This window comes from Zingiber officinale, chromosome 8B, assembly GCF_018446385.1.
Source record: "Zingiber officinale cultivar Zhangliang chromosome 8B, Zo_v1.1, whole genome shotgun sequence".
Classification (NCBI taxonomy): Eukaryota; Viridiplantae; Streptophyta; class Magnoliopsida; order Zingiberales; family Zingiberaceae; genus Zingiber; species Zingiber officinale.
The window spans coordinates 255471-280912 of NC_056001.1; the positions used below are offsets into that span (position 1 = coordinate 255471).

Genomic DNA, 25442 nt, shown 5'->3' on the forward strand with positions numbered 1-25442 from the left:
GAATTAAAAAAAAAAAGCTATAAAATCCCATGTTTATATTTTAACAACAAACCCTCCGGCGGCCCTTGAAGACTGAAGATTCTCGCCGGCTGTTTCTCGATGACGATCGACGGCTGTAATTACCGCCTTAGTTGCACACTCCGTGCTCATGAAGACGATGTACGCCTCCTTTTCTGTTTCCTCTGTCGATCTTTTAGTTCAATTCAAGACTTTAATCTTTGATTTCGATTTTAGGTTCGTCGAATTTGCTTATGCGGGAACTCCGGAATCGCAACTTCCTCGAGGGACAAAACGGTTAGGTTCTGGGTTCCTGATCCGGAGAAGAAGCATGGCTACTTGTTGTCGAAGACCCTTGCCGGGCATACGAGTTTCGTTGGTCCTCTGGCTTGGATCCCTCCTGGGGAGCGGTTCCCCGAGGGCGGGATCGTATCGGGCGGCATGGATACGCTTGTATTGCTCTGGGACTTGGGCAGGGGAGAGATTGTGGAGAAGTTGGAAGGCCATCAGTTTCAGGTCACTGGTATTGCCATAGATGACAATGGGGACATAATCTCGTCATCACTTGATTGGTACTGTTATCTAATCTTTGTTATGAACTGCAATATTTATTCTTGTGCTCCTTAATCTTCTCCGGTCTTCAGAGATTTGCTATCATTTTTTTTTTTTGGTTTGTAAATGATGTGACATGGAAATACCAGCTTTCTTTGTTGTCATTTTTAAATGAGAGCACTTGAAAATCCTAAACATAGTGTTGATTTTTCCGTCAGTCATTCTGAAAACAAATTTGATATTGATTACTTCGGTGAGGCTCCGAAATGCATTTTATGTATCATTTGAACCTCTAGGTGCATCTTTTTTACGCATCTAAACATCATTTAAGATCCAAGTGAAAACTGATCTGAGCAATCTACTGAAGTTGTTGCTTTTCCCTTTCTCATATGACACACCTTCACCTTTATCATAATCATGGTATGCATATCCCAATTATCAGAGTCCCTTGTTTGTGACTGTCTTGCAAGTATATTTTACGATGTGATGTTCCATGGCCAGTTCCTTAGTTTCTTTAGAGCCACATTTGCTCTCTTTTTCTGTTCTTGTTCATCTATACTCCCAAACATTGGGTAAGTAGCCATGTCAATATTTCTATCTTTATGTTGAATTAACAAGTCAACACAGCTTAACTAGAGTTATTTTGGTGCCATTTAGAGGTTGGAAAAAAAATTCTTTGTCAAGGGGTTTAAGGGAATGTGGTTGTACATCCAAAACCAAACAGTCAATAAAAAAAAAACTCACATGGCACAAAGGTTTTGATAATGAAGATGCAACTCCGGCCGGCTACGAATTAAGGGTGCCAACACAGATTTGACACGCTAACAATCACAGCAAGAGTAAACATATCGCTAACCATCCCCAATTACATGATCTGCAGGCCTATGACTATAAACAATATAACAAGATACATAAAGGAGAACTCAGCAACTGGGGAAACCTAGGTGGAATCCAGATTCCACTATGGTCCAATGGCAGCAACTGCTCAAGGGTGACATGATGCCACTTTGTTAGTTGACGGTAGAAGAAAAAGTTTTAATCTTGCTCTACAGCATCTCGAATAAAGGTTTGCAAAGGGCATGGGAGTTTGAGGGAAGGAAAATACAGTGGGGGGGGGGGGGGGGGGGTTGGGGTTGGGGTTGGAGTCATGGCAATGTAGAACTTGTAGCGTTTATGTGTAGAGGGAGGGCTCAATATCTAAATGGGGTTGATAGAGACTCGACTAGGGTTCAAGAGATTGTGGGAGAACCAATTTAGGAGTGTGACTAGACTTGCGAATTTCAGGTGTTGCAAAGGATTGGTATTGACTGCTGCACTTGAGTTGGGGGTTAATGTACATTGAGGGTTTCGACTGAGCCATTAGATTCATTTATATTCTTGTTTTGTTTATTTAATTTACTTTAGGTCTAATTCTTTTGGTTTTAATTGCATTGATATTATTTAATTGGCTACGTATTGCAGTACAATACGTAGGTGGAGGCAATGCAAAACTGTTGAGTTTTGGGAAGCTCACAAGGTGGCCATTCAAGCAGTCCTGAAACTATCATCTGGTGAATTCGTTACTGGTAACTTTTTTTCTAATTGTTTGCATCGGATACTTTCCTTAATTTTAGTGGCTTAACTCTTGACTCTTCATATTTGAGCTAAAATTTCTAGCATTTCACAGACTTCTGTGCTATCATATGACTTTCAGCTTCTCAAGAGATTCCTTTCTCCTTGGTCTTTGGATAACTTGTTTGGTGATATTTATGATCCATGATATCATAATATAACATGGCTTCCGATGATTAAAGGATATTAATTCTTTAATTGGCGGTTGCATGCGCTATGTTGATTTAGTAGATCATTCCTTTGGATTAAAACTTTGATGTGTGTGTATACTCATCAATAGAAATCTTCTTGTTGTGGGAATAAATGTGAAAAAACAATTTTAATAATTACATTTTGAATGTAATAAAAATGATCTAATTGTGAAAAAACATTCAACATCCAAAAGATTGTGATAAACCAGGGTGACAATGATGACAAGAAGATTATGTCTAGATTAGACATGAACAACTATTTTTCTGTAGGTTATGAGACGACGATGCTGATGGTGAGATAGTAAATTATACATTTGGCTGGCTTACCTGAGGCAATGTAAACCATATTGGTGGACTTCATGTCATACTTATTGTTTCTGATCTTCCACATCCACAAGCCGAAAAACATGATTGAAGTCTACTCGCACCAAAAGGCAAGGGCAAAGGCTTTGTTCCACTTTCTGAGAGTATCAATGAAACTTTGTTGTGCTGCAATTGATTGATTTGGTGTGCCAAGAGAATGCAATGAGTTCGACATTTTGAATCTCACAAAGAGAAAATTCTATGGAGTGGGTACAAATCAAAGTGAGGAGCCAATTCCCTAGCTGTCTTGCCATCAGATCAAATGTTGCAGAAAAAGCACAACAAAATGCCAAGAGACATTAGAGCACCTTGAATCGACAAATTATCCAGGGTGTTGGACTAGGGCCATTTGGGGTTTCTTAGAGGTTCACTCTCTCAGTTTCATGTTCCTTCATTTCTCATTCGTCTCACAAGTAATGTTGGGAACAACACGTACTTCACTTTATACTCCTCCCCCAATTCTATCATATTCATTTGGAGTGACTTCAAAACCCATTATCTATTGGATTTTGCAAGTAGGAAAGTCTTTCCTGCCTGGTGAAGCATCTGGAACAACATGGCGAATGTCAGTTTTATTTCAACAAGGTCAAAGTAATACATAGAAATAGAAGACTTACATTAAATAACAAAGAAAGAGCAGACACACAAGCACTGGTAGCTGAACCATTCGAGTTGTGAACAACTATTGTGCTTTTCTGTTATGATTTTAATGCAGATTCTTATGTATCATGTTTCAACATTCAACTGTTTGAGTCTCCACATTTTTTGATTCAGTTGTGTTCTATCTAACAATTACTGCACTTATGATTGAAAGATGCCATCATGCCAGTGTGAAAAAGTGGTCAAACACTTGGATTATTATTAATCCAAACTGTTCTCTCTTCTCACATCATGCTATGAGAGTTATGGTCAGTATATATGGTACCTATCCATAATGTTCATTACTAAAATAGTGCTTTTCATTGCTTATATAGGCTCTAGTGATTCAACACTTAAGCTCTGGAGAGGAAGGACATGTATACAAACTTTCGTTGGTCATGCAGGTTAATTCTAGTAATTCTTTCACTATGCCAAAGTTCACTAAATATATAATTCCCAAAAGAGTTGCTCAATGATTTTTTTTGTAGTGTGGTTTCAAATCTCAACCAGCATTTTACATGATGGCTTTTGATTGTTTATTTCTAATCATTCCCTTTTTTGGTTTCAGTTAATATTTCTTCTAATTGTCCATGATTATTCAATTCAGTGTCCTAGTTCTTCATGACTATTCATGTATCTGATGTTGCCTCCAATTTCCCAGATGTCTGTGCTTTTTGTATATAATATTTTAGCTATGAGCCTATGACAGTAAATTTTATGTTCTACTTGTTAGCAAATTTTGAAGATCAAATAAAGTAGTTGATGATGGTGATAAAATAAATAATTTGTTCAAAGAATAACTTCACTGTTCTCACAATGTACTTCTGTGGGGCTTTGAAGGTTAATAGATCCTTTGGTTCTCCAAAATTTCATTAGAAGCTATCTAGATTCTTGAGCTATATAATCTTCCTGATAAGTTGCTGTTTACTTCAAACTTACGAGGTTTGCTGAATTTAATAGTGTCATATTTTGGAATTTGAGTACTGTTACAGTTTTTAATATAATCAATCATGTTGCTTACCAGACTTATTAAATTTTAGAGATTTACTGCTTCCGTTGCTTTTCATTCCTTTAAATATTCACTGAAAGCAGTGCCTGGTGATGATGAATTGCCGAAGAAAAGAAGTTGGTCACTTGACTGGAACTTTTTGTCATGTTTGTTTCTCGTGTGTAGAGATGTCAATTTAACTGATATCATGGTCTCTCAGCCATTTGTAGGGTATTTATCTAGCTTTTCTGGCTGTTTGTGTTGTTCAGAAGCACTCATTTTGGCCTCTTGCTTTTCTTGATAGTGTTCACTTTTGACAACGAATTTTATTGTGTAACTTCCTATGCCGAGCTTGTATTCATTCTCATGCTAACGTTTTTCCATTGGTTAAGGCTAACTGTACTAAGCCTTGCACAGATACTGTTCGTGGATTAGCAGTGATGCCCGGATATGGACTCCTTTCTGCATCTCATGATTGGTAATTCATTCTCATCACAGTTTTAAAAGGGCAATTAAATTTCTTATTTCTTGTTGCATAGCTACTTTCCTTTTACAGGCATTTTTTTTTTACTTACGGATTTACAAGGTCGTGCCAAGTAACAGAATAATTATTTGCATATGACGAAAGAGGAAAATAAGCATTCTATACTTATTCCCAAGTATATTACCAGTTATTCTAAAAGTTCATTTTTTGTCCTAACTTATTCAAATCCATCTTGATTAATTACTTACTTATTTGGACTATTCATTTGTCGAGAGTCTAGAGATGAGTGTTTGCTAAAGGTTTTATGAAATTATATTCCAATTAATGGATTGTAAGTAATATTTATAAAGAAAGGGAGCCTTGGTACAATAATAAAGTTGTTGCCGTGTGCCTTCTTAGTCATGAGAGAAACAACTTCTTGCATAATAAGGTAAGGCTGTGTGTAATAGACTTTTCCCCGGGACTCATGTTGGCAGGAGTTTTGTGTGTCAGGCTTTACTTTTTAAGCAATATTTATAAAATTATATGCAAGGTGTATGTGGTTGACCACTTGATTATCCACATTGAGTATGCAAGTGCATATGATGGGAATATATAGTCCATATTAGTTGCATTGATAAAAAATGCTTGAAATATGTATAATAGAGTACTAATCAACCTGTCTATTCAATAATTTTGACAAAAATGTCAACTTAAGTAATCTCTATAACTTAAAACACATTTACGACAATTTATATGAAATCAACATATAGAATAAAAACAAATAATTTGCATAGTATTAAATCCTAGTTTTTAAGGTATCTCAAAACATTGAGTGGCCATACTATAACTGAAATACTATTTAACAATAACTAAACACTAACAATTAAGTAACAAAATCAATAAAAAAAATAAATAATTCGTTACTAAACAATCAAGCCAAACAATAAGAGAACAACCATAATCTTACTACCTTCTCAGTTATCAACCACTAGTTCACCACCTTAATTGTTGTGATATAGTCACAGACTAGAAAGTGAGATGATACTTGTGGAGAGACTGAGAGGAGAAGTAGCAATATTGTGGAGAGAAAAGAATCTTGGAAACCTCACTAGAGCTAACTGCTGTTGAGGAAACTGACCACTTCCAGATGAAGCTGCAACTGGAGAGAAGAAAAGAAACAACATCATGGAGAGAAAGTAGATAAATTAGGGTTAATTTTCAAAGTTGTAAATTTTTGAAAGTTGTTTGTTTCTGGTGTTCCTAGTGCTACATCAAAGAAGCAATCAGGAGAGAAGTGGTTGCAACTTGCAAGGATGCTCGAGAAGCAGCATTTTTCATCTCTAAGAAGTGAGCCTTGAGTTGAGAAGTGGAAGAGGCAAGCATGAGAAATGGAAGAGACAATCAAGAGAAAAGGTGACTAAGGTAGCCACATAAGTGGAAAAAATTAGTTTTTTTCAACTTATTTATCCCACTGATGTGGTTTGAGTGGACCAGAGATTGATTTACTGGGCAGCCTCATATACAGGCCGCATGTTGCATACAGAATATGTAGATACCTTGTATGCATTTCACTAATGTTGGTGAACGTATATGCTTAATGCAGCCTGCATATTGCATGTGGTTGCCACTTGCCATGGGTCCCTTTGAAGCCATGATTATGAGAACCAGTGATGTTAGTAAAACTTAATTGACTACAATTTTTAGTCAGCACCTTGAGGATCTATTTCCATGAATATCTTGTTTATACACATATACTTACCATTTTAGTACATTTAGAACCATTAAATTGTAGGTGGATGATCTTACATAGATTTGGCTGACTGGAATTTTTTCCTGTGCAATTTTTCTATAAAAAAAACTGGTTGAAATTCTTACTTTGATTCTATTGTTATTCTGAAAATTTAGGAATTCATGCATTTACAGTGATGAAACACCATGGGATTCAAGATCCTCATCCCTTACATTAACAATACTGTTTTGAAAGTAATCGCAGTCTGCATGGACTACCAGTGTATGCTTCTTGGGGCACATCACAGAAGACCTATGGCAGCAGCAGATAAATCTTGGAAGTGATTTTTGTTTAAATTGAACGTACCAACTTCGAGATGATATGCAAAATGCAATGAGATGCTAATAGGGGAACCATATGCTCATTTAGCATTGATCACTTTGTTAAATAAATTTCACTAATATTTTGATAACTGGATCTTATTTTAAGATCTCCATGTTTCTGCCACCAGCCTCCTTATTATACATTAAGTTCTTCAAGTCACCCTATATATATATATATATATATATATATATCAAAATTAGTTACCATATTTATATATATATATATATTTGTTACCATATTATCTGTATATATTAGTTAATATATCAGTTAATTAGGTAAATTGTTAATAAGCCAAATTATAGTTTTCTGAGATAGATTCATAGTTTGTATATAAATATGTCTGACTCTTCAATAAAAAGTATGAATTCTTTTTATCTCAATTAACATGGTATCAGAGCTTTAGAGATTTGAAATTAGGGTTCATCTTTGTTGCTACTCTTGTTTTTCTTGACGTTGCCAAATTAGGGTTTGCTGCTCCTCTCCTGCTCGGGCGACTCGACGATGTCGCCACTCTGTTTGTGTGCTACCCTAACAAGCTATCACCACCGCTACTACCTTGTTCACATGTGATCCGACGAGCTCATGACCCCGCGCTTGTCTTGCCGCCTCTCACCCGATGAGCTTCGCACTGAAGATCCAGTCGGCTTCACACTTGTGAGTTCTCAGCTGCGAGTTCTTCCCATTGCCGCCCGCGACATCGAGCGTCCTCAAGGTTCCTTGCCGGTGGTCTCTACTCTCAAACCCATCTTTGTCTCCTTTCCCTCAGCATCCTTCCGGTTCCTCAAGCCCTAGTTTTGGTTTTGGATTGGGTGCTTCGACTCCCAACTTCAGCTTTAGTTAGTCTTCCACTGTTGCCAGTGTTTGGTACTTGCGTTTCCCCTCTGAAGCTATCCTTGTTCGATGCTTCGACACTGTTTGCTTTGCCAGCTAGTGTTGCACCTTCTGTGCCTTCATTTGCTACATCCTTCATCCCGCGGTCCGAGCAGTCGTAACCGCATCTTGGTCTTCCTTTTTGCCAAAAGAGAGAAGTCTTCCCTCCTTCGTCTCTTATTTCACGCACTTTGAGATAATATCTTATGGTTGAAAATAAGTCTTCTATTGTGACAGATGTGGTGCGATGTCTAAAATCACGGATTGTAAGCTAAATGGTTTGAACTATTTGGATTGGAGTAAGTCTATTTGTCTTTATCTACGAAGTATTGACAAAGATGGTCATTTGACTGATGACCCTCAAGATGATTTGAAGTAGACATAGCTTAGAAAGGATGTTCGCTTGTTCCTTCAGATTCGAAATTGTATTGATAGTGAAGTAATTGGTTTAAGTAATCATTGTGAATTTGTTAAAGAACTAATGGATTACTTGGAATTTCTATACTATGGAAAGAGAATCTCTTTCGCATGTATGAGGTTTGCAAAGCATTTTATCTTGTGGAAAAACAAGATCAACTTCTGATCAATTATTTTATGGCATTCAAGAAGATATATGAGGAGCTTAATATGTTGTTGCTTTGTAGCTCTGATGTTAAGGTTCAACAACGCCAACCAGAGCAGATTACTATCATGAGCTTCCTCGTTGGCCCATTTCCTGACTTAGTCTGTTAAGTCACAAGTTTTCTCTGGTTCTGAGGTCTCCTCTTTACAAAACTGTATTTAGTTGTATTCTCTGTAGAGAAAATACTGCACTCGTTTCGCTTAGTGGTGCTTTGGTGAGTTGCAAGACTAATTATGAGCCTGGAAGATCAACTTATCACAATGGAAACAAAGGAGGTGGCTCACAGGATTTTGAGACTCGAACGTCGAATTTGGGTGGTATTGTGTGTAACTACTAAGACCATACGAAGTTTGAGTGTAGAAAGCTTCAGTATAAAAATCAACAAAAATACTTGGCCCATATTGCATAAACGGTCCTTATAAATTTGCCAAGTTCTCAAAATATCAGGAATTGCTCGAGTCTTTATCTTCCTCTGTCGTTACTATTTCTGATTCAGGTAAACAAAATACATGTCTTTTTTTCTCATCCTCCAAATAGGTCATTGATTCGTGCCACATAGCAGATGACACGTAATTCTAGTCTCTTTTCTACTTTTCAGTCTAAAGCTAATACTCCTATCGTTACTTTAGCTAATGGTTCTCTATCCCTTTTCTTCGTGGATCTAGCACAATTAATCATACCCCTTTTCTTCCTCTGTTCTCTGTCTTACATTTACCTAATTTATCCTTTAATTTGCTCTCTATCAGTCAACTGACTCGTAATCTTAATTGTTGCATCTCATTTTTTCACTTATTTATCTTTTGACAAAGAAAATTATTGGTAAAGGACAAGAGTTTGAGACCTCTATATTCTTGACATACCGCTCCCAAATTTTTTTGCTGGCTTGAATGTCACTTCTCCTTTCGAGGCTCATTGTAGGTTGGGACAACCATCTCTTCCTTTGCCCAAAAAGCTTTGTCCACAATATAGTAAGGTACCTTTATTAGATTGTGAGTTATGTTTGTTTGTAAAACATCACCGTCTTAGTTCGAGTCCTAAAGTAAACAAACATGCTACTATTCCTTTTGAATTAATTCATTATGATATTTAGCGTCCTTGTCCTATTTTGTCTAAACCTGATTTTAGGTATTTTGTTATTTTTGTGGATGATTATTCTCATGTAACTTGGTTATATTTAATGAAAAATCGTTTGGAATTATTTTTTCTATTTTGTGCCTAGATTAAAACTCAGTTCAATGCGTCCATTCGTACTTTGCGAAGTGATAATGCCAAGGAATTTATATCCGGTTCATTCCAGTTCAATATGGGTCAGAATGACATGCTTCATGAAACCTCTTGAAATAATAATCCATCTCAAAATGGTACGGCTGAATGTAAAAATAAGCATCTTAAAACTGCACGAGCCCTTTTATTTCAAATGAATGTTCCCAAACCTTTTTGGGCTTATGTAGTTTTTACACCATGTTTTCTCATTAACTGCATGCCATCCTCTGTTCTCATGGTGAGATCCGTTACAAAATCCTTTATCTCAATAAGTCATTGTTTCATGTTAACCTAGGATATAGTTTTATTCGGGATGTTCATCCGTATGTCACTAAATTAGATTCCAAGTCTTTGAAGTGTATCTTCCTTTATTCTCGTAAAGGTTATAGGTGTTATTGTCCCAATATTAACAAATATCTTTTTTTCAATTGATGTTACTTCTATCGAAGATACACCTTATTTCCTGTCCTCATCTATTTTGACTCGTTGAAGGAAGGATGATGATTTGTTGATATATTCTATCACATCCTTTGCACCCGTCCCATAATCGACTTTTGTTAAGCCGCCTATTATTCAAGGCTACTCCAGGCGCTAACCTCTTGATTCATGTCCTACACCTACTACTTCGTCATCAGATCCAGTCCCGAGCGATGATCTTCCTATTGCGTTACGCAAAGGTAAACACCAGTGTACTTATCCTGTTTCTTTTATTTCTTATAATGGCTTGTTGTCTTCTTCGGGTTCTTTTATTGCTTCACTTGACTCTATCTCTATTCCTAAAACTGTCCATGATGTCATATTTTATCCTAGTTGGAAAGATGCAATGATAGAGGAGATGAATGCTTTAGATGACAATGACGCTTGGGACTTAGTTGATCTATTTTAAGGGAAAAGGGTTATTGGATGCAAATGAGTATTCACAGTTAAGGTCAATCCGGATGGATCGATTACCAAATTAAAAGTCTGTCTTGTTGGTAAAGGCTATGCTTAAACCTATGGTGTGGATCAGGGTTACAAATGTCGTTTCGTGCCGCCCGACATGGGCGATTTTTATTGTTCCGCCGGGGGGCCGAAACCGGCACGGGGGGCGTCCCCGTCTCGGCGGCGCCGGAGGAGACGCGGGACGCCTCCGTCGGCGCCGGAGGAGACGCGGGACGTCTCCGGCGGCGTCCCGCGACGCCTTCGGCACCGAAGGCGTTGTGCGCGACGCCTTCTGCAGCGTCGTGCAACGGCGTCTGCGGCGCCGGAAGCGTCCGACGATGCTTCAGGCGCCGCCGGACGCCCCTCGCGGGATCGCCCGCGACCATCGCGGCGCGATCTCGCGATCGCGTACTGTGCGTTTTTTTTTTTTATTTTTTTTCTGTTTTTAATAATTATTTATTTTATTTAATTAATTTAAAGAATTCCCAAGGAGGATGTGTGATATTTCGAAGAGGCTTTTATAAGCCCTAATTAAATTATCCTAATAAAATAAATAAAAAATATATTTAAATTAAAATAAATTTTATTAATTAATATTCTGAAAAAATAATATTTTAAATTTCATTTAAATTTTTTAAAAAATATATAATAATTCTTATTTATATACTAATATATTTTTTATCATTTTAAATTTCATTTAAAATTTTAAAAAAAATTTAAATTTTTTTTTAAAAAAACTAATAAATTATATTTATATTCTGATATTTTTTTTTATTTTTTTAAATTTTTTTACTTGATAGTTTTTATTATTTAAAATATATATTATTTAATTAATAATTAATTAAATGAATAAATAGTTAATTTATATAATTATTATTAATATAAAGTAATATCTTGTATTAATTTATTATTATTATTATTATTATTATAGATACTTCCATTTTAATTTGAATTATTAATATATCAATTCTATTTAAATAAAATTATTTTTAATTATTTTTTCTAACAATATTAAATTATTCAATAATTGAGAACTTATAATAAATCAATATACAACTTATTTTTATATACACAATAAACATATTTATCTTATAATTACTATAGATAAATAAAAAATACCGAAACTGTATCGGCACAGCATGATACGATACCGAAACCGTATCGTTTCGGTCTGAGACCGAAACCTCGGCACCGGTCGAAATTTTAAACCTTGGTGTGGATTATATACTTTTTCTCTTGTTGTAAAGTTGACATCTATTCCATTCTTTATTTCAATGGTTGTTACTCGTAATTGACCTTTACATCAACTTTTACATCAACTTGATATCAAGAATGCTTTAAGAGGAGGTGTATATGGAGCAACCTCCTAGGTTTGTTGCTCAGCAGAGCCAAGGCGAGTTTGTCGTCTTCGAAAAGTTTTGTATGGTTTGAAACAAAGTTCTCATTCTTTGTTTGGAAAATTTAGTTAGGTTGTTGAAAAATTTAGTATGATGAAAAACAAATCTGACCGTTCTATGTTCTTGTCATTCTATTAGTTGTGTATGTGAATAATATAGGAATCTCATATCTTAAATCTTTCATTCATTCTTAGTTTCATATGAAAGATTTGGGGTGCTAAAGTATTTCTTGGGTGTTGAGGTTACATGGAGTAAAAAGGTATATTTTTATCTCAGGGAAAATATGTCCTCGACTTGTTAACTGAGACAAGGACGAAGGAAAATTAGGGGCAAAGCCTTGTAGTGTTGATTTAGAACATGCACCTCAAACGAGATAGGCAACTATTGAACATTATAAGAGATATCGAAGGTTGGTTGGGAAGTTGAATTACCTTACCGTAACTCGTCCAAATATTGCATATTCAGTTAGTATTGTCAATTAGTTTATATCATCTCCAACTGTTCATCATTGGGCAGTGCTAGAATAAACTTTGTGTTACTTGAAGGGAGCACCCGGACAGGGTATCATATATAAAAATCACGGGCACACTTATATTGAATGTTTTTCGGATGCAGATTGGGCATGTTTCAAAATGGATAGAAGATTGACTGCAGGTTATTGTAACTTTGTTGGAGGAAATTTAATCTCACGGAAAAGTAAGAAGCAAAACATTGTGTCACGATCCAGCGCAGAGTCATGGTTTTGACGCCGTCTGTGCGTGAGATAATGTGGATATATTAATTCTTGACTAAAGTAGTACTTAAAATTTCAGTACCAGCAAAACTGTGATGTGATAACCAAGTTGCTTTTCATATTACATCAAATCCTGTGTTTCATGAGCGAAGTAAGAACATTGAAATTGATTATCATTTTGTTCGTGAGAAAATTCAACAAAACTGAATTTCTATCAGATATGTGAAAGATAAGAACAACTTAGGGACATCTTCACAAAAGTTTTTAGCGGAGTTCAGGTTGATTATCTTTGTAACAAATTGGGTATGATTAATATCTATGCTTCAACTTGAGGAGGAGTGTGTGTATATATATATATATATATAAGTTACCATATTATTTGTATATATTAGTTAATATATCGATCAATTAGGTAAATTGTCAATAAGCCTAATTATAATTTTGTAAGATAGATTTTAGTTTGTATATAAATGCGTCTGACTCTTCAATAAAGATTACGAATTCTTTTTATCTCAATTAACACAATATTTGTTGACATGCACATGTTTTATGCTATGAATTTGTTTTTCTCCTTTTATGAATTGTTTCCTTTCATATATTTTGTTTCATATGGAATTCCTATATATTTATCCAAGTTCTGATCATGACAAATTTTCTATGGTGCCAGTACCATCAAATTATGGGCATTGACTGGTCAAGTCCTGATGGAGATGGTGGGTCACACTTCTCTGGTATATTCTGTAGATGCTCATGCATCTGGACTTATTGCTAGTGGAAGTGAAGACCATTTCCTTAAGATATGGAGAGGTGATTTTTCCCCCCTAAATATCACACACACTAAATGGAAAACTGTTCCCTTTTACTGCTCCCATTTTTGAATTTTTTTTCCCTCTCTTGTTAGTAAAAAAACTTGCAAAATCTTAGGTTTAGCTAACAGAAACATGCTATTTTGAATGCTTGTTTTTCTCATTGTAATTGTAACAAATATGTCTTAGTTGATTATCAGAATCTTATTATGAAATCTTTAACAAAGCAGATGGAGCATGTATCCAAAGCATTGAACATCCTGGATGTGTCTGGGATGTCAAATTTTTGGAAAATGGAGATATTGTTACCGCATGCTCAGATGGAACTGTTAGAATATGGACATTAGATAGAGATTGCCTCTGCGATCCATTGGAACTTGAAGCGTTTGCATTGGAGCTTTCTCAATATAAAACGAGCAGGTAAGTTGTGCTCTCACTGTGCAAAGTTAGCAAGACTAGTTGTTGGCTATCAAGAAAAGTTAAAAATTATATCGTGCTGAATAGTTTGATGCATTAATCTGATTTAGGACCTTAAATATTAGACAATTGATATTTCTCACTGTTGTGTTTGACATGCCTGTGAGCATCCAACATAGGTGTAGATAAAAAGTGTGTGAATTGCTATGTCTAGAAATGGTTACACCTGATCAATAGGGGTACCCAAATAGTTTGGAAATTTATACTAGACATAATAGTTTGTAAGGATAAACATAATTTCCTTATTGAGTCAGATGACATTTTATGACCTAATGGTTGTATACTTGTATGCAATTAATTTTGTTCACTTATTTCATAAGATAGTTTCATGAGCCAAAAATCGCAACTCTATATTATGCTTGTATATGTGGTTTCAACAATTCATTAAAGTTTGTTATTAATCTGGTAAATCTATCTCAGGAAGAAAGTTGGTGGCTATAACTTGACAGATCTTCCTGGTTTGGAGGCCTTGCAAGTTCCAGGTCTAATATCTTTTACATCCCAATTTTTGTTGAGCATAAATGATCTGCAGATTTATATTTTGCTTTTACTACAAAGTATATAAGTGCTACACCTTTATGTAATCTTTTCTTCATTTTATGTTTTTTTGGTTATTGATGAAGTTACATTTATTGGGTCCAACTCTGACAAAATTTGTAAGTCATCAATCTACAGCAAAATGGCTTATTGGTGTTTAGGGATTCCTTACTGCTGCATGAAAATTATTTTATGCTATATGTTTTCTTGATTTATGGTCATGCTCACTCTTCCATATTTTGGTACCTAAGTTTGCCTTTTCCTTATGCCCATTGTTGTAAATAGGTACCAAGGAGGGACAGACGAAGATCATTAGAGAAGGTGATAATGGTGTTGCTTATTCTTGGAACTCCAAAGAGTTTAAATGGGACAAAGTATGCCTTTAGATATAAGCTATACTTTTTTCCAGTTATTTTTACAAAGAATCATCTTTATTTGATTTTTTTTTTCTCAAATTAGTTCCCTATTTGTTTCACTATCTTATTCAATCCTGATGATAAATCTTGATGGAAATAGTAACCTAGGGATGCAATTTGGTTTAGCAGGTCATAAACAGGTTGGATTGTGTCTCGCTGACCCGCTACCTGTTTAATTCAACCAAAATTGACCTATTTAATAAATGGCCAAATTCTATGACCCACACGTCTTGTTTACGACCTGTTTAATTAAACAAGTTAGAAAGGTTATAAATGAGCCATGTAATATATTTATAATTAAACGAGTCATAAATGGGTTGAATGACACGACCCATTTAATAAACTCAAATAACTTTTAAATAGAAATAAGATATGAAATATTTTGTAATTATACAAAAACTTAAAATATAATCCTATACTTATATATTATAATATATATATATGCTATTATACTATATATTTATAACTTACCTAACATGATCTACTTATTTGTGGTTCATAAATAGGTTGACACTGACCTGTATATGACCTGAGACCTGAACTCAACTTGTTTTTTCTCAAACCCAAACTTGCAAAATTATGGATTGGGTTGGCCATGTCAACTTTTGCCACCCCGATAGTAACTATAAATATGTGGTAAAATTGTTGCAGGATTAACCAGAGTGGCGATTCAAAGTCTGATATCACATATTTAAGTTCATTTCTCTTTAATGCTTACAGTTTGTTTCTATTGTTATGTGCTTAAGCACCTTTATTTTTACAGTTTTAATCAACATTTTGACCTGTTGCCACGTTGGTAAGCTCATCTTTTTTCTTACTAAATGATCAGATTGGTGAACTAGTTGATGGGCCAGGAGAGGGCTCTAGTAATCAGGTCCTGGATGGTATACATTATGATTATGGTATGCTTCAGAGTCATATGTTTCAGATATTTGTGTTCAAATAGCATTTAGTTTTCTATCTCTAATGGAGTTCTAATTCTGGATTTCAGTTTTTGATGTTGATATTGAGGATGGTGAGCCTGCTCGTAAGTTGCCATATAATCGAACAGGTAAGTATTCTCAATGTCATAAAACAAATTAAAGTTGTTTGTTTAACTAAAAGCATATAAGTTCTTGGCTCATTTTTTTTTCTAGTTTTTTTCGGTTTTATATTTTCTACTTTACTATCGTTGGATAGTGCATTGTGGCCTTTTTCATATATTTCAAGATCATTTCCTTTTTTTTTGTAGAAGCATATGTAATATCCAATTTGAAATGTGATTGGTAAGAGTTTAGCATAAAGGTGAATTTGATGTTTTGTTAGGGCTGCTATCTGTTGCATCTGTTTTAACATATCTTTAAGAGGCACGTGTGCAACCTTTTCTGCTTCCCTTGTACATAACCTTCTCTTGTCCAATTGTTTTGTTTCCTCATTGTTATGGTACTGTTCTTTTGCAGATAATCCTTATACAGTTGCTGATAAATGGCTTTTGAAAGAAGGTCTGCCTCTTTCTTACCGCCAACAGATTGTGGAGTTTATACTGCAGAACACTGGGCAAAAGGATTTTTCGTTTGATTCATCTTTTCAGGATCCTTATACAGGCTGTATGAGAAGTCCTTATTCATTTACTATGTCTAATATTCGGATATAACTATTAGCTATTCAAGCTGAATTTGTTATTTCTGTTTCAGCTCATGCATATGTTCCTGGACAATCATCTATTACACGAGGTTTGTGCATTTTACTTTGTGCATATGTATTTTGAATGAACTATGAGAATTATGGTACTTTCAACTTTTTATAACAGCTACATATTTGCATGGATCATTCATATGATGCATTATTTTTTTCTAACGTGTGTTCTTATGCTTTGATTCCTGTAGGGGCTGAACCAGTACCATTTTTCAAGCATATTCCAAAGGTTTCTACTAGTTTTAATTGACTATGGATATGGTTGGATTGAAATCTCTGTTTGTCAATGCGCCTTGTTTTAGCCGATTTTAGAATAGGTGTTTCTTGATGGATCACCATTTCAAATATTGCTCCTATTGGGCTTCTTATGCTAGGGTATGGATCAAATAATAAATATTCTTTTCCAGGTGGTTTGCGAGCTGCTGCTCGATCCATTAGTTATGAAATACATTAACTCTATGCATTATCAATATAATCTATTAGTTACCTTTGTACATTGGCATCCACACCAATATTAATGAATGAAAAGCTTTTCCATTCCCTTCAACTTTGAATTACTTTGGAGTTAATTGGTATTATTTAATTTATAATGATAATAAAACTCTTCTGGGTGGCATGCATATGATAGTCACACAAACATACAAAGAAGCACATACAAGTAGACACCTTATCTGATCTTTTATACTTAGGATGCTCTATCCCTTTCTTAAAGGAAAAAACTCAGTAAAAACACTTGTTTGTCTCTCCCATGCTAATATTTATTTGTGGATATTGCTAACCTTATGTGTCACAACTGTTGTGAAAGCAATTTAGCTGATTTAGTGTCATCTTTGGTAGTTTGCTTGTGCAACGAGATAGTTCTTATGTTATGCAAGTTAATTTTTCTTTTTTCTTTTTTTCTAGATAGGGATGCTTTACTTTGATTCGGCACAGTTTGATGGAATTCTAAAGAAGATTTCAGAATTCAATGAAGCATTCTTGACAGATGGGGTAATACTTATGCTGCTTGTTAGATTTTGTTTGTTCTGTAAGAATGCCACTGCAAATATTCTATGCATGCTGTGGTCATCTTATATCTTTTATGCATTCTTAATCTATTATATGATGCCAATGATTTGTCCTCCTGTGTGTGCTATGAAACTGATTGTAGTTGATGATCTCTTTACAATGTTAGATCTTTTTTACAATTATGTTAATCCTAGCATAATAGATGTTTGCTATTTGAACAACTGTGTTCTCTTTCACCTTGTACGTACTTATTAATTGTTAATATTTGTATGAATTAGAGCAGTACAGGGCTTCATGTTTCTTGTTAAACAATTCAAGTAATTATGAATTGCACTTTCTCATGTCTTTTCTTTGTATCTGCAAGGGGTCTTTATCTTTTTCTACTTATTTGTTAGTTTCTTAGCATGATTGTACCCTACTGTGTTTTTTTATCTTCATATGCCTCACTTGTTTATTTTATTTTCGTTCTTTTAGGAGAACTCATTGTCATTTTCAGAGCTTGAGTTGTCAAGGCTCGCAGCTATAGTGAAAATTCTAAAAGATAAATCACAGTATAGTAGCAGTTCCTTTGCAGATGTTGACATAACTCTACTACTGAAGATATTAAAATCATGGCCAGTGCAAATGCTGTTTCCTGGTATTCCCTTTTTGTTTCTTAATGTGCATTCTTCTCTTGCATTTACTTAAAATGGATGTTATAAGCTTTCATTTCTCTGTCCTTTCACTGATGTGTACATATAGGTACCTAGTTTCATAATTATCTTCCCTTCATAATTTGTTTTTTTAGCTTTATCCAGTTTTTCATGTGTATAAATGATCATTTGGTTTTGTCATGCAGGGATAGATATTTTGCGAATGATTGTCTTGCACCCTAATGGAGCTACTTTGTTTCATAAACACATTGAGAGTGAGAATGGTATGTATTATCAAAAAGTCTTCTTTCAGTTGCCTTCTTCATATGTACTAGTTGTTTGAGCTTGGGCATGCAAGCAATCACAAATTTTTGTGAGTGAAATTTTTGTAATTTTCAAGTTTGATGTTGGATGCCTATGTGCTCTCAGCTGTTCTGATGGAAGCATTAGCAAAAGTCACAACAACTCCTCAACCAGCAAATCTTTTAACCAGCATTCGGTTAATTACAAATCTTTTCAAGCATTCGTGTTTCACGAAGTGGTTACAATCTCACTGTAGTCAGGTACAATTGTTTACTTAAGCATTAGTTCATAAAATATTGTTAGGTAATTCGTTGCTGTTAGACTGGTTAAATGGTTGTAAGCATACATGCATGATCATTTTGTGGAATCTATTGCTGGACATATGTTTACCTAGATATGCCATAACATGCAGCCTGTAACTCCATATGCAGTTGAACAGTGGTGAAGCTAGGACCCTAGGGTCAATAGGGAAAATATTATTAAAGATTATAAAACAAAATTTTAACAAAATTCAAAACTGTCAACAACAATAACCAGGTTTTATCTCACTAGGTGGAGTCGGCTAGAAATGAAATCATTTCATAAATACGAGTACCATAGCTATTCGATATGTGCATTTAAAATTCTTGTAATTTGAAAGTTATTATCAAATTGTTGTTGGATATTGTTTTTGTAATTGTTTGTCATGAGTTGTGAACTTCGATTATTTAATTTGAAAATAGTTAAAAAAAATTTCTATTGAAATTGAATTTAAAAAAAAAAAATAGATCCGCTACCTTAACGGCCCCCCTAGTGCTGATCCCATAGATATGGAGAGAGGTAAATGCAGGTACATAGGCATTAGGCTCATGGTGGGTAAATCCCGGGTCGTTAGGACTTGAGAATTGACTCTTGACCATTACGTAGGGGTGTCAAAAATGAACCCGACTGACGACCCAACCCGAGTCGATCCGAAAAAAATCAGGTTTGGGTTGGGCATTTTCGGGTTTGGGTCGGGTTCGGGTTGGAGGGTTGGAGAGTTAAAAATTTTCGGATTGGGTCGGGTTGGGTTCGGGTTGACCCGGGTTGACTTAAATATAGGGTTTTGTGGGGTTAAATCAAATTTTATTTTAAAAATTTAGATGTTTTTATGTATATTAATATCATATTTGTATGATAATGATGGAGTATTGAGATAAAAGTGAAGAATTATAGGGAAAATAGTCCAAAAAAGTCGTTTTGAATCGGATTTTCAGGTTATATGGGTCGGGTTCGGGTTGGCTGGGTTCGAGTTGATTGGGTTGGCCTGGGCCCGGTTCGGGTTTAGGTGTTTTGGGTTGAACTCGGGTTCGGGTTGGGTAAAAAAAAAAAAAAAAACTCAACCCGACCCGACCCACCCGAATTGACACCCCTACCATTACGCTAGAGATGTCATGCGCCCACTGTCTGCGCTACGACCTAGGGGCTAGAACCAGGGTTTGAAGTGTCGAGCCGTGCCGCTAGAAATTGTCGGAATTTACCGTTCCGGTGAGGAAGCGAAATCGGCATAGCAGGAGAACAAATCTTGCCTTCGTCATCCGCCCATGATCGATGCCTCTACTGGCACCGGAAGCGTCCCGAGTGCTGCTCGCGGGACTCGCGAGATCGCAGTGCTGGTATGGGTACTATTGCAAAAGAAAAAAGATTTAATTAATTTAAACAATTCCCAACTGGAAATGTGATATTTTGAATAGGTTTTTATAAACCCTAATTAAATTATCCCTATAAAATATATAAAAAATATTTAAAAAAAAATATATTTATTGATATTATAAAAAATTATTTTTTACTATTTTAAATTTATTTAAAAATTCTAAAGAAATTCTAAAGAAATTCTAAAAAACTTCTAATAAATCATATTTATATTCTGATAATTTATTATTATTATTTTATTTTATTTTGCTATTTAATTGATATTTTGATTTTTTTTACTATTTTAAATATATAAGATTTAAACTAATAATTAATTAAATGAATAAACAATTAATTTATATAATTATGATGTATCAATTTTAATTCGAGTAATTAATACATCTTTAAAGAAAATTATATTTAATTATTTTTTCTAACCATATTAAGTTGTTCAAACAACTTATATAAAATCAATATATAATTTATTTTTAAATTATACACAATAAACATATTTATCTAATAATTACTATATATAAATAAAAAAAATACCGAAACTGTATCGGCATACGATACGATACTAAAACCGTATCGTTCGAGTTTTGGACCGAAACCTCGACATGGGTCGAAATTTTAAACTTTGACTGAAACTATATTAAATCATGTATTGTCAATTGCTTTCGACAATAGGATAACCAATCCTAGTCCACTCAAGTCTTAGTGACATCAATGTGATTGAAGTGACAAAGTTAAAACTAGATAAAGCAAAAACAAATTAAATAAAAGACATTTATATGGCATACTAGATTTTAGAAAAATAGAATTTTTTCTGGGCAAAATTTGCATATGCAACCTACACTATCTTGTAATGCATATTGTTTTGTTTCTTAATTTAACACTCCATAGAACTAAAGATGGCATTCAAAACACAAAAGTAAATAATTTATGTAAGGTAATATTAAATGAATGAGAGAAAAATATTGTTGCAACCACAAGAATCCAAGACTATAATGTGGGACGCAAGTGAAAATACATTATGACCTACTGTACTTGGGGAAAACAAGTCTATAGGTCATTGGGGGCAAATGAGATAGATTCAATTAAATTATGTTCATTGTTTACTTTGGGTAAAATTTTTAGATTCACTATTTGATAAAGTATTTATACCCTTTTTATATTTTGTGGGGTCTGGTAGATGCAATTGCACTCAATGGGTATTACTTAAATCTCCCCATGGTTGGACAACATTAGAAGCCTACTCAATTTTGTGTGATGTAGTAAGAATGCCACATGCTTATCTTACCAGGAGACTATTTTATTCAACAGTTTGTAGAGTTTCAGAACACTTGTAAATATGATTGTAAATCAAAATTAGATGCTGTCCTATGCATAATAAAATACTTTTTAATCCGGAAATTGAATAGAGTTGAATGCATGTGTCTCCCTCAGAAAAAATAGAGATGCATGTGGTATGTGAAAGCTTTGAATCTATTTTCCTGTTTGGTCATTATTTTTAATGGGGTTTATCATTCTATGTTTTCCCAGGTTTTAGATGCTATATCAAGTTGCCGATCATCCTTTAACAAGAATGCACATTTATGTTATGCCACATTGATATTGAAGTAAGTCTTAGACTCAACTTTATGGATTTAATGATGCAGTTTTTGTACGTCATTTTGGTTTGGAAAAAAACTAAAGGAGTTATGGTTGTTTGAGATACCTTTTGACTATAAAAGACCTTTCCTTTTATTTGTTACTGGTGTGATGTGAACTCGGAGTCACAAAGCGTTCTTTAGATGAATCATACATTATTTTTGGCGTGGAGGGATTTTATATGCAATCTTTCTCTAATTTTACGTCCAGTTCAACTATATGCCCAATGTGGGCAAATAGTTATAGGGAGTTGCTTAGATGCTAGTCTGGTTTAAGATAGGCATAAATATGCATGCTCATCTTATATTACCTCCATGAGTTTGACAATGTGCATATGTGAACAAATGGAGCAAAAACTGAAAAGAAAAAAAAAAGAAAAGAAAACCTTCAATTTTTTATTTTTTTAAAAAACATGATGCATTTCTTTGCTTGACAAATGTAGCAAAAACTGAAAAGAAAAAAAAAACCTTGAATTTTTTTTTTAAAAAAAACATGATACATTTCTTTGCTTGACAATGTAATTTGCTGTGACAAACTACTACCTAAATGTTGTTGCATTTGTGTAGATTTGCTCCAAACCATCTTTATTTGCACAATATCTATTTCCCTTGCTGTTTCTCCATTGGACTAAGATTATCAACAGGCCACGGGGTTGCTAGTTATGGAGTCATGACTCATCACACATATGACATGTATGGTACATTTGACCGTCATATTCTTTTGGCAATTGTTCATAAAGGAATGGGGAGAGGGGCTAGCAAAGATTGTCAGAGCTGATCCTTAAAAGAGTAACTAGTGGGGTTGAGCTTTAGTGGCACTTGGACCAGCAGGAGGGTTTGCAGGATAAGAATTGTGTGTATGTTCATCCACAACGATGAGTGGGAACTAATGCCTAGAGCTCTCATTTATATGTTTTCACTTTCACATGCCTAGGTGGTCTAAACTTGTATACCAATCTTGTTTGCATAAGGCTGTTCACTAAGCTTGAGATGCAACCATGATGGGGTGGGTCTAGGGTCTAATTATCAGTTCTAGTGCCTATCTAACTCTGTGATAACGGACTATGAGATCTTACAAATTACAGAAAATTTTTTAAGATTAGAAGAAAGAAATATCTTCTATTTTAAGAAAAAAATTGAAACTAGGAATACGTACTTCAACAATGGAAAACAAAAGTGAATGGTGGAAGTATATACCTCTCCATAGTAAACTTTATAGTTTGTAATCATGTTTTGTATGTCATAGGAAGAGTGGAGAGACTAGTTCAAAAAGGAACATTGTAGCTTTTGAGAAATGTTTGATTCTTATGACCCCTTTAGCTCCAATGCCTTCATATATTTCTCTCCTGTTTGTGTATTTCTCTTTTTGTTCAACTGTTCAACTGAGTAGTTAGATTCTATTTAACTTTACTATAAGCTAAATTCAAATCTTAGTAATCCTTGAATGACTTTTAGATATTTCCTTTTTGGTATTGAAACTTGTTTATTGAAAAAGAATTACTTTCTGTGTGTTATTTAAAAATATTCCTTTTCTCCTAAATTTTGTTCAGTTATACTGTGCTTTTAGTTGAGGCAAAGGACAAAGAAGGCCAGGCTCAAATTCTCTCTGCTGCTCTTGAAGTACGACTAAGCGATTTACTTCATAAATAACCTTGATACATCTCGGTTACGCTTCCATCATTAGATTATATGCTGTTAAAGCGCTGCTCATGCAGAAGCATTTACTTATTTTAGCTGTTCTTTTAGCTTATGCAAGCGACTCTGTTATGTTTGTCAATCTTTTTGATGCATTGCAGATTGCAGAGGATGGAAATCAAGATGCTGATGCAAAATTTAGAGCACTTGTTGCTATTGGTACACTCGTATCCTTTTGGAAATTTATGTGATCCGTGCACTGTGAGCTCTGGTGCTTTAATTGTTTGTTTTCGACGTTAGCTTTTAGGTAATAACTGGCTGAGACTACGGTATGGAAGCATAGGATTACAAGTAGATGTCGCACACAAAACAAACCCTTTCACAGTAGCCTTTCACGTCCATGTCTTACCCTCTTCCAACTATTTGTTTTAATCTACTTGTCATTTCATTTGCAATCTAAACGTCTTATGGTTCCTTCTTAATCTGCTTGTTTGCTAATGTCCACACTGAGTCTGACACTCCAAATTACCTAGTGGCAGTTTCACACTGAAATTTGTTTAAATTCATGGCCAACTCTTTTGTAAACTCCTACTTGACCTACCTATTTTTATGGTCACATAAGGTAGCATTCTCCATTTTTGTACTGTCTCCAGAAGTCAGTTCAAGCTGTTGTCTGTTGATTCCTCATTCAAGGGCTTGATGAAATAAAAGGAAAAGAGGCCTTATTATCTCACACGCTACATTTTTTTTCCTTGCATCACCATGCTATTGACGCGTCATATATCATCTTATTGCCTCAGATTTAGCTAAACCAATATGACTTTCTGCTGTTCTCTTTGAAGGAGCAAGTAGCCTTTTGCTCACTGAAGCACTGTACTTTTTTTTGGTCTTGTGGTATTCTGCAAGATGCAAAGCAAAAAATTTACCTTAACTATCTCAGATGTTAAATGGTCTCGTGAAGTCAATTGCAATCGACTTTGATGTCCTCAGCATAGCTAAAGAAGCAAAGAATTCGAAGGAATCAAAGCTCGCTGAAGTTGGAGCTGACATCGAGATGGTTATTAACTCGAAGTAACAGTGACTGAGCAGGCGGTACTGTTGTGTTCTACTTGCATTACATTATTTAGTCCACAAGATAGGATTCTGACTTGTTGATTTATATCTCGTATATTCGGAATTTTGTACACAAGGGAGGAGAGCTAATGCTTTTGGTATTAACTGGCTATTAAAAAAAAGAATATGGTGCGACTTTATCGAACTAAACTTTGGAAATTCCATTTAAACATATTTTATAGTTATTTGAAACCTGTATTGCAAACGTGGCAGCTTGAATGCTGCAGGACCATCAACGTTAATTATCTACCCGTATAAAATTCATGGAAATTATGATGATTTAGGATTTTTCTGATGCTTCTTTGGTCCATTGAATCTGATTCGTATTCTTTCCGAATTCGTTATCTTTAACCTATTGAAGATAAATAATCGTTATGTAAATAATGACATATCTAATTAAATATGACGTCTGCCCAATAAATAAATACAATAAATATGAAGATATTCCAGATTATCAATTAGAAAGGCTGACTCGACTGACACTCAGCTCAGACGATTATTCTTACAGTGATCACATGGAGAAATAAATGGAAGAAGAATTTACCTGACGATTTCCTTGGATACATAAAAAGCATGCTTCCGGCAGATTTCATACGGTGTATTTTGCGATTTACGGGATTAGATTTTGAATGATTTTATCGTGCAGTCTTTGCGACACAGAAGAGCGCGTAAGAACTTGGGGAGGACGAATTGGGTCGCCGTCAATCTAAATAAGATGCTCAGTTTAACGAGCTAGTGAGATTTATCTTTGAAATTTATAATATGTAAAATATTTATTTTTGAAAATTATAATGTTCCAATATCACTTTAATTTGA

The 25442-nt window shown here is 34.7% G+C and overlaps 1 protein-coding gene across 1 annotated transcript; it reads left to right on the forward strand.

Annotated features, from left to right (window-relative positions):
- Positions 1-24776, forward strand: LOC122014540 (phospholipase A-2-activating protein-like). The gene is made up of 22 exons (XM_042570784.1): positions 1-159; positions 235-569; positions 2011-2114; positions 3689-3757; positions 4759-4819; positions 13394-13533; positions 13763-13952; positions 14430-14491; positions 14832-14920; positions 15792-15864; positions 15954-16013; positions 16402-16548; positions 16636-16674; positions 16828-16865; positions 17540-17626; positions 18119-18281; positions 18483-18560; positions 18706-18839; positions 21772-21848; positions 23429-23498; positions 23675-23740; positions 24454-24776. Exons 1-22 carry the CDS (start codon positions 100-102, stop codon positions 24586-24588), a joined length of 2277 nt encoding a protein of 758 aa, XP_042426718.1. The 5' UTR covers positions 1-99; the 3' UTR covers positions 24589-24776.
- Positions 24777-25442: the final 666 nt, after the last annotated feature.